At 42.2% G+C, this 10,721-nt stretch overlaps 1 protein-coding gene across 1 annotated transcript; it reads right to left on the bottom strand.

The window, feature by feature from the left end:
- Positions 1-8,705: 8,705 nt before the first annotated feature.
- LOC149012269 (cytochrome P450 77A2-like) lies at positions 8,706-10,384 on the bottom strand. Its single transcript, XM_089159506.1, has one exon. The coding sequence runs from the start codon at positions 10,325-10,327 to the stop codon at positions 8,786-8,788; it is 1,542 nt and encodes a 513-aa protein (XP_089015632.1). The 5' UTR covers positions 10,328-10,384; the 3' UTR covers positions 8,706-8,785.
- Positions 10,385-10,721: the final 337 nt, after the last annotated feature.

The following is a 10,721-nucleotide window of genomic DNA, read 5'->3' as shown; positions in this document are numbered from 1 at the left end:
CATGGAGACAATGATGATCATGATGGGGTTCTAGTTCAGGATGAGGATGTTTTATTGATAATCAGGGGGAGATGAGGATCATAGAGATGAGGATCGAGATTAGGATGAGATTTCGAGACACGAGGAGATTCTTACACCACGCTTCCATGAGATTGGAGGTCCAACACATACAACTTTTGAGGCTCCAGGTGTGGCTTCTCATCATTCATCGATTTCTTCCACACTTAAGAGGATAAAAGCTCGACAGGACAGGATACAGTCCTATATGTATACCTTGGGAGAGAGATTCGCACGACTGGGGAAGGAGTTCGAATCCAGGAGGGATCAGACAGATTGTCAGAGTCGATCACCTAGATAGATAGTACTAGGAGTTTCCTTTTATGCTTTCAATGATGTATTTCCTTTCAGACTTGTAAAAATCTCCTATGTGATTAATGAAACTCGGTTTGTTTCACTTATGTTATTGTACGTTATGTATTTCTTTTATTGCATTAGAAATTGTAAATGTTTAGTTATGACTTATAACTCATGACGACCACTCACCACCATTACTCCCAATGACGACTCCCGACTTAGACTCATACGACAACACATGACGACAACTCAACTCAGACTCATGACGACATACGACGACAACCCGACTCACAACTGAGACTCACTGGCAAGGACGACTCACGACGACAACTTCCAACTCAAGATCCAACTCACAACTCACAACACAAACACAATACTTAAAACTGACAACTGAACTCTAACCATGACTACAACCCAAGTACAAGTCATAAACTTTTAATTATTGTTTATTATTCAACCAAGATGTATTATGCTTTATTTATTTAAGTTTCTAATCCAAGTTTTCTATTATCACTTCTAAGAAAATTTGAGTCACTTCTGGGTCTATGACTCAAAGACGCTTCCATTACTGTGTTTTGTGGTTATGATTGTCCGAAAACTTGGGCTCTGATACCATCTGTCACATCCCGCCCTAAATCCACCAAGGGGATACCCTATCTGGATTACCCGGGGAGTGAATTACTGTCCCGCCGATAAAGTTTAGGAACGATCATAATCACTTAGCACAATAATATAATCAAAAGCAAGAACAATTCCTTATTTCCAAATAATTCAATAATAAAAGTCGAGAAAGTACCTCAGAAGGATTCACAAATAACATCAGAGTGCGGAAAGGATTTCATTAGTATAAACAATCAAGTGTGAAAAGGAGGGAGGAAACCCATCCTATAAAAATAGCGGAAGATGGTTCGACTAAAATTTAAAGATTACAACCGGTTCACCAAATAACAAGTGAAACAACTAAACTATAGTCCCGACAATTCAAATAAAAGGTTGAAAAGGGAATGAGGCGACATCCCATCCCTAACACACAATATAAAACTGAACTACTACAAAAAGTCCCGATCTCGGTCTACTCATCTTTATCAACTAGTTCATCGCCACCGGTATGATACAAGTCTTCAACTCGGCCTCCAGAGGGTTGGATCGCCACGATCCAACGGTGGTAGTACCTGCAGGAAAGTCTAACAAAGTATGTTGCAAAAAGGAGTGAGTTCGAAAGAACTCAGCAAGGAAAGTTATTCCATAATAACATAAATCATATGATGCGCAGCATAGCATGATGCAATATGATATGAGACATATGATGCAAATATGAATCTAACTCTAAGTATGCTGGTCATCTAGGGTAGACATGCTTTAAGTCATAGCACCATACTTCTCTGGGTCGTCAGTCACTCTCCCATTTCCATATCTTGGGAATGCCCGGGGAAGATCGGTAAAGTCATCAAAAAACCGTGGTAAGGGGATCGGTCACCGCTCTCTCACATCACCATTTGGTCAAGTACTGGCGCATGTCACAGTAAAGCCTAGCCCCATGCAAGTCATCTACTCAGTCATATCATCTCAGTTCCAGATACGTCCATTCCTCGCCCCTGGCGATCCTTTCCGGTATCCTTCACACTAGAGTCAGCGTAATCCCGGATTACGGACTTATCAACCGTATTGGTCATCCACATATAGTAAACGGGAAGCTCTCACGTCCTCTCACGGGTTGGTTACCGGTCTTGAGCGCCCGTGAGCCCAAGTCTATCCATATGCAACCCTACCAATAAATGGCTCCCACAATGAGATTTATGACCTCTCACGGATTGGTTACCGGTCTTGAGTGCCCACAAATCCCCACTGCTACCACGGGTCGTTCGGTCTCAATGCCATTCCGATTCGGGTCTGATACGACAGGGACATCCTAGCCAAACTACTAGACAGTCCTATGTATGTCATCCAGTAACCCGGGAAAGAGTCGATAGGCACCTTCGGAGAACATCCCATACTATTCCCTCCGGTGCCCAAGGACAGAAGCGTCAATAGGACACTCCCCAATCCCAAGTTATACGTAGGCAATCACATATTCAAGTTCATCACTTCTCATGCATCCAATACATCTTCATAATACAAGTTAAATCATGATATTGAAATGAATCATCATGACATAAGTAAACAAGAATAGTAATGTAACATGACAAGAGTATAAAGATTTCAATACTACTGTTCTAACACATATATTACACAGTAACGATTAAAAGAAATCAAGAGATTCTATTCATAAATAAGAACATAAATCATAAGTTGATGATCTATATGTTTATGTAGATAACCATCCTTACCTTAGGTTGAGTTGATGATGAATTGAGAATACCAAGAATTAGTCCAAAAGAATTGTTAAGACCCTAAACAAACATCAATAATAAGTTAGAGAAGAAGTCGGGAAGATCGGATGTCAAATGGATCAAAACGGAGCAAGGTTGTTGTCAGCAACAAGTTTGGTCGATGGTCTTGGTCGATGGTATAGACCAAAAGGATCGACCAAAATTGTGTTCGGGACAGAATAGAGGATTTTGGGGATTTTGGTCCTAAATGGGTCTTCCGGGGTTCGGATCGATCTGAAACTTGGAGGGATGATTAATAACAATGTAAGAACACTACCTAGAAAGTATTATCACAATCCAATGGTCCAAATGGAAACCCCCAAATTGAGGTCCTATGTTCTAAAGACAAGAATCCTAGCATTCATGAGAAATTGATGAAATTGAAAGGGGAGCTAGAGAATTAGTTGGGGAATAGGTTAGGAACAGTAGCAGGAGACTATGTAGCAAGAATCAACATGATCCAATGGTCAAATTGAAAACCCCCAATTTGAAGCCTTAGGTTCAAACTTGCAAGAATCATGTTCATCAATGAAATCGATTGCAATTGCAAAAGAACTTAGGAATTCAATTAAGGGAATGATGGGCAGTAGATTAGAGATACATACTAACATATAATCAGAACTAATTGAAAGAGAAAATCAGATTAAGAGATGAATTCGTGTTGTAAAGAAGAGAAAAATCAAAATAAGAAAGCAAGAACATCATGTATGAGAATCATAGCATGGAAAGGGTGAAGAGAGGTTTAATCAAAGCAAAAGAACTTGTAGAAGAGGTGGTTGCAAGGTTGTAGCACCTTCTTCACGAACTCAGTAGCAAGAACAAAATGAGGTAGAAGTAGATTAGAGAGAGATTGAGAGATTACATACCTTGGAGAAGAGAGTAGAGAAGAGAAACAATGATTTTTGTAGAAGATCATCACCCAAGCCAAGGAGGAGCCTAAGAGGAGCCTTCCCACGTTCTCAGGTGTTGAAATGAGTAAAATATCGTTCTAGGTTCGAGGTTTCACTTAAATAGATGAAGGAATATCCAAAAAGCATCTTTTTCTCGATTCTGGGCAACTTTGGTCGATGGTCTTTGGTTGATGGTATCGACCAAAACCATCGACCAAAACAGTTAACAGGTTTCAGCAGAAAATCCAGAAATAGTTCAGCAACTTCGAACAGGGATTCGGAGGGCTATACAAGGTCAAATTGAGTGAGGTTTTCTCCTACAAGTCAATCAAGAAGTCTAGTTTCCAGAAATACTTTTGGATCAAGCATGGGAGGTCATTAGGTCCACCAACTAAGCTCACCTTCTTCGATGCGCAAGCAGGATTTGCTAGACATAGTTCAGCAACTTCGGACAGGGATTTGGAGGGCTATATGGGGTCAAATGGAGTGGGGTTTTCTCCTACAAGTCCATCAAGAAGTCTAGTTTCAGGAAATATATTCGTATTGAGCACAGGAGTTCATTTGGTATTTCAACTAATTCACCCCTCTTCGGTGCGCAGATTCAAAACTAACACTGACAATGCCCTCAAGTGAGGGGCATCATCGTCAATGTTCACGGGCTTGGGTTCCGACACCAAATCATCAACCAAAAGGGTCCAAAAGTCTCATTTCCCCCACTTTGGGTTTTCGGACCTACAAACATAATAGCTCCCGGGCCGGGCCAAGGTAGGATAAGGCCAAACATTACAAATCTACCCTAAGGGAAAGGTCTGACATGTCTTCCTAAGGTTTTCAAAGATAATAATATTGAAACTAAAGTCCAACTTTAAGGTCTAATATCAAACAAGTCTTTCTTTATCCCAAAAAAAAGGGTGTCCGGGCTAGGTTTGGGCTGGATGTTACAAGTATAATGACCATAGTCCTTGTGGAATCGGCAATACTTTTCCCGATCCTGCTGCTCTCTGGGTTTCAAAAGAATTTTAGGCGGCCACTTTAAAATATTTTTTCTTTTGAGGATATTCAAAATATCAGCCCGGGAGTGTACTCACTTTTACCGGGGGACCTTTGGCGCCAAGGCTGAGATTTTCCAACCCGATCACGAACATTTTTCTTTGGCTTCTGCTTCTGCTCAGGAGCCTTTTGTTCCTTATTGGAGACTTTATTATCCCCTTGGCACGCATCTAGAATCTCCATGACTTCAGCCTGGCTTCGGCATCTCTGTACCAACTCAACATAAGTCGCAGGCATATCCTGTAGTAATAACTCCAGGAGTTTCCGATTAGTGAGTCCCGTGAATAGAGCAGTTCTGGCTACTTGTTCATCCAAATTTTCTATCTCCATCGTCACTTTGTTGAATCTTTTCAGAAACTCTCTAATTGATTCGTTCTTTCCTTATTTGACAGTAAACAAGGTTTCTTCCGTTTTCTTGACTTGTATTCCACTCTGGAATCGCCCTATGAATTGGCGCGCCAATTCGTCAAAGTTTACGAACCTTCCAGAGGGGAGGTTCGAAAACCACTTTTGTGCTGCTTCCGTTAGAGATGAACCAAAAACCCCGCATAAAATTTCATCGGAATTACACGAAACCGCCATGGTCTCATTGGTAATAGCCGATGTGAGCTGTTGGATCTTCGGAGCCATCGAATGTTGAGAAGGTAGGCAAACGGAAGTTATGGGGAAATCGATATCTCGCAATTGGCTCGGAAAAGGGAGTCTTCCGAATGACTGAGTAAATATCCTCAGTTATTCTTCCCTTAGCCAACTGCCCTAATTTCTCATTGATGTTGGCCAATTCCTGACCAATTTGGGTCGGGTGATCTTCAGCAATATGATCACGACCTCGATTAACACGATCATCCCGTGCTACTCGATCATCATGAACAGCCCGTCCTTCCCGAGCATTCCTCTCGTCGCGAACTGCTCGATCATCACGAACGGTTCTTCTGACAGTAGGTGAGTGAGTTCTTACCCCTGTATCCAACCTTGTGTTTGAATTAGTTGTACTCTCTTGCGGTCTGTCGAACCGATCGTCTCGCCTTGGTTGATCATCGATCCTCCTAAGTCCTCGGTCTCCTTCACGGAAATTCTGATTGATATTCCGGTCTTCAGCCAGTCTCTGGTCATGTGGCAATGCACGTCTCCCTGAATCGCGCTGATCAGGCTCTTGTGGTAAAACCACTCGTCTGGTGAGCATGCAAAGTGCTTGGCTCACCTCCAAGAGTTGAATCTTTACCTGATCCAATTGATCTTGGATTGTATCAGGAGGAGGATTACGTCCTCCCTGGCCACCATCTACCTCGATAGGATTTTGGCTCTCCTGGGGAATATCTGGATTATTCACTCCAGGGATCTGAACACCAGAATTGCGTTGTGCAGCGGCTGCTGATCTAATCACCATGGCTTTTCAAGTTGTTTCCCACAGACGGCGCCAATTGATGCGTCCAAAATGTGCTCAGCCCTTAGATCTCCTCGTGATGTCTTGCAAAACGAAAGTGTTAGATGTGGCCCGACCGCTGGGGTCGGGAGTCCACCTCCGAAGGCTAAGTCAGTTGATGAACTTAATCACAAACGGCTCTGCTAGAAGCGCAGAGCTAAGGAATGAAGAACTGGGAAAGGTGATCTAGATAGCAGATCGCTGATAGTTTAGGGCTATCAGTATGTATCTGAACTTGAGTCTCAGATAATATTCTTTTCGATCCATCCCCTCACCTTGTATGGTAGTGAGGTTTATATAGAGTGTACCTTCGAATCTCCTTCGTTGGATGCACTTGAGCCTTCTTCGGGTAGTCATTGGATCTTATCAGTTAGATCCGTTGAGCAATAGACTTCTACTAGTTTGGGCTAGTAGAGGACTCCTGAGATAACCTTTAGGTTATGCGATGATTATCCCTTCGATAATGATTATCTGCAGCCGTCAATTCGAGTCTGCCATCATTAGGGTGATTACCCTAATCCGTAAGTAGAATTAGGGCACGCTTGCAGCCGAATAATCTTTCTTCTTCACAGCAAGCCGTCTTCCGGATCCGGTTCGCTTGGGAGCAAGTCGGATCTCTCCGTCTCGACCGGGGTCGAGGGTCGGACCAGGTATGAACCCGGTCTGATCATAATCTCTCCATATCAGTTGGCAATCTTGCATTTAAGAGTCGCCAAAAGAAAATTTTAAACAATGCAATTCCTGCTAGTTTTGCAGTAAATTCTCCTGTTATCGATAATAAAGATAACCATGAGTCTTGTGTTGGGGATGGGTGGATTGAAAATTTTAGCTGAGAAATAAAAGAGATTAGTGGATCGGTAATTCTTTGGTTGTTCAGATCCCTTCTTCGCTGCTGATAATCGTTGTATACTTCTTGCACCTTTGCATTCCTTTTCCCTAGCTGGAGATTGATGCTTCCTGTCCTGTGATCCGGCATTGGCTGTACCCATGGGTCAAACCAAAAGTACGTGTTTCTACCATCACCAATTTTCCTCTGTACCATGGTTTGTAGTGTAGGGAGAATGGTGGTCATACTACTCCATATCCATGATCCTTTCTTTTTTACAACTTTAGGATCAAATATGGAAGAGTTGGGGAAGTATCTTGCTTTGAGAATTCCACCCCACAAAGTCTGCGATTGATTGAGGAGTCTCCATCCTTGTTTGAGCAGTAATGCACTATTGACCTGTTCCATTCTTCTGAAACCTAACCCTCTTTGTTGTTTGGGTTTGCAGCATTGGCCCCAAGAGATTAGCGTCAATTGTTTGATTTTGTTAGGTTTTTCCAACCAAAATCATTGACAGATTGTATCTAGTTTCCTGCATATCAATTTGGGGAACCGAAAGCACTGCATTAGATAGATTGATTGAGATTGAAGGACAGATTTCATGAGTACTTCCCTTCCTGCGTAGGATAAAGTTGATGCTTTCCAGGTGGCCATTTTGTTTCTCATTTTGTCAATGAGATGGTCATAATGTTTTTTCTTGCTTCTTCCATGGAACATTTTAGTTCCTAGGTAGGTTGTATTCTTTTTCATTTCCTGAATGCCAAGCACCGATAGGAGATCTCCTTTGTTGACCTGGTCCACATTTCTTGAGAAAAAAGCCCCCTACTTTTGTCAAAATTGATTTCCTGCCCTGTGATGTCCGAGAACAAGTAGATGGTAGCTTGAATGGCTAAGACATCTTCCTTTGTTGCTCTGCAGAATAGAAAAGTGTCATCCGCAAAAAAGAGATGGGAGACTTCCGGAGCATACCTGGCTATTTTAATTCCTTTGAAGAGGTTGAGATCCCTATATTCAGTGAGTAACCTTGATAGGACTTCCATGATCATGAGGAAAAGGTATGGACTTAGGGGCATCCCTGCTTGAGTCCCCGAGAAGTAGTAAACCATTGGAAAGGGCTTTCATTAATCTTTATTGAGTATGATACCAAAGAAATCAAGGTTTTGATAAGTTGACACCAATGCTTGTCGAAGCCCCACATTCAAAACAAGTTAATGATGACTCCCCACTCTACTCTGTCATAAGCTTTGGACATATCTAGTTTTAGAGCAACATATCCAGTTTTGGATCTATTTGTGCTCATAAAATGGAAGATCTCATGTGCAATCATAATGTTGTCCATGATTTATCTGTTGGAGACAAAGGCACCTTGATAGGGAGAGATGATATTATGCAAACAAGGTTTGAGTCTTTTAGCAAGGATTTTTGTTAAAAGTTTATAGGTAACATTGCATAAACTGATAGGACGAAAGTTCGACACTTTCCTAGGGGTTTCATATTTTGGAATGAAGCAAACAAGGGTATGGTTAATGCCAAAAGGTAACTCTGAGGTAAGAAAAAAATTATGGACAAAGAGGAAAATTACAAACTTGCATGCATTATAATTCTTCCCAAATCTCATGGTGTTGGGAGACTCATATTGGATGTTTTACACTTTTACCCAAATTATATGTATATATAGAAGTTACAAATAGAAATAGATAAAACTCAGCCAAGGACTCTCAAACCTAACCACCCACCAACCACGAAAGAAAATCCCAATTACCAGTAGATCCATTTTGTAGTGTTCTTTTAGATGAACCAGTACAAAAAATCATAAGATATAATCTCACCGGAATTTGATATACTCCGGCTATAGCCCACTTACCATCAACAACTATTTCCTTGGAGAGATCACAGCTTGCAGTGCTGGGTTCATAACCACTGTGAATTCCAACTTCTCACTAAAGTCTGACATCTTCTGTGAAGGAAGTGGCTTCCACTGAAACTCCTGAACCATTCTCGCCAACATAAGATCAATATGAAGTGAAGCCATGCTCAAACCTGGACAAATTCTCCTTCCAGCCCCAAACGGTATCATCTTCGCATCCTTCACTCCTGTAATATCAGCATCATCCTTCCCTGATAAAAATCTATCCGGGTTGAATTCCTTCGGGTCGGACCATACCCGATCATCCTCCGATATTCCGGATAAGAATATCTCCACATTGGCATCCGTTGGAACATCATAACCACCCAAGGTTGCAGGCTCGGTCACTGCATGTGTTAAAGAAAAGTACGTAGGAGGGTGTTTACGTAAAAGTTCCTTCGTTACAGCCTTCAAGTATACCATGCTCTCCACGTCCTTCTCATCCACCGTCCGATCTCCCACCGTCGATTTGATCTCATCGTACAATCTTGATTGGATCTCAGGCTTCTCAATCAATCTCGCAACTGCCCATTCCAGTGCAGTCGCAGTTGTGTCGGTCCCACCGTTCAGAAACTCAGAACAGAGAGTCACGAGTTCGTCATTTGTGGGGGTAGATTTACGCCCCTCGATTTTGAGATCATACAGCGTGTCCAGGTAAGAGAACTTCGCCGCCGTCCTACCGGATCTATCTCGGTTCTGTAAGATTGATCTTCGTGCTTCGATGTAGGGGATCAGCGTTTTAAGTTGCTCTTCACGTACTTGCATGGCTTGCTTGCGTTGCTTGGAGAAGAATGGAGCCAAGATTGGAAGATAATCATCGATCCTAGGGTCGAGAATGATCAACACCTTCTTCATCATCTGATCAATCTTTTCGATTTCACTTCCATCCATCTCCACCCCAAAACACATCGACACAAGAATGCAAAACGTAGCGAACCGGACATGTTTCAGAACCGATACCACCCCATGGTTTGATTCGGCTTCAGATTTCATCCGGTCGATCATCAGATCCACCGCAGAAACTCTCACCTCTTGGAATTCCTTTAATTTGGAGTTGCTGAGCATGTTTTGAACCATGTTACGCCGTAACGATCGCCAAACCGGTCCGTAAAGAGCAGAATTCACGGTGAATTTGTTGACACTAAAGATTTTCCTTGTTGGGTTCTCCCGAGGCCGGTTCGCAAAAACCTGACCCTTCTGGATAAGTGCTTCATGAGCTAATTCTGCGCTACTGATGATGATCATGGTTCGGGTTCCCATCTTTAATGTTAATATAGGACCATAGATCGGCAAGAGTTCTCTTACGTACTGAAAAAATGGTTTGCCTGAACCGGCAACCTGAAACAAGTTTCCAACAACCGGCCAACCAGGTGGACCGGGTGGAAGGTTAAGCCGCTTTGACTTCCTTAGTGGAAATGAGAATATGAAGGCAGATACGAGGAAGACTATAGCAGTAAGGAAGATACGATATTGATCAGAAAACAGAGTGATAGGAAGGAAGGAAGCCATGAAGTCAAGAGTTGAAGAAGAGCTTGGAAATTAGGAAGAGGGAAATATTATAATATGGTGGAGTTGCAGAGAAGGGTTATTTTAAATAGAAGAAAGACGGGTGAGAATTAAATGGACACATATTCTGGGTGAAGATATTAAATGGAAGCATTAAAAGCACTCTTCTCACCTATCTATTTTGGTTTCTGTCTGAAGATTCAAACAAGGTAGCGGACGGCAGATGAGTGGTTGCCTTGCTGCAATGTAGAATAGCTTTGTCAACTTGAAGTCAGTTCCTACTCTTTTTGGTCAAAAAGTCAGTTCCTACTCAGTGTCCCTAATCAATGCCGCAATTGTGGTTGGTGGAGGATGAGCTTTAACTGATCTTGTGTGTTGCATACCCTGGTGTTTTGTT

The sequence above is a fragment of the Hakea prostrata genome, chromosome 6 (assembly GCF_041222555.1).
Source record: "Hakea prostrata isolate BN-2017 chromosome 6, UWA_Hpros_2, whole genome shotgun sequence".
NCBI classification, from domain to species: Eukaryota; Viridiplantae; Streptophyta; class Magnoliopsida; order Proteales; family Proteaceae; genus Hakea; species Hakea prostrata.
Note: the sequence above shows the minus strand (reverse complement) of the source record. Positions and strands in the feature narration are given on the sequence as shown.

Excerpts from the sequence above, each read along its gene's own strand:
- LOC149012269 (XM_089159506.1), bottom strand. The coding sequence starts at position 10,327 with ATGGCTTCCTTCCTTCCTATCACTCTGTTTTCTGATCAATATCGTATC.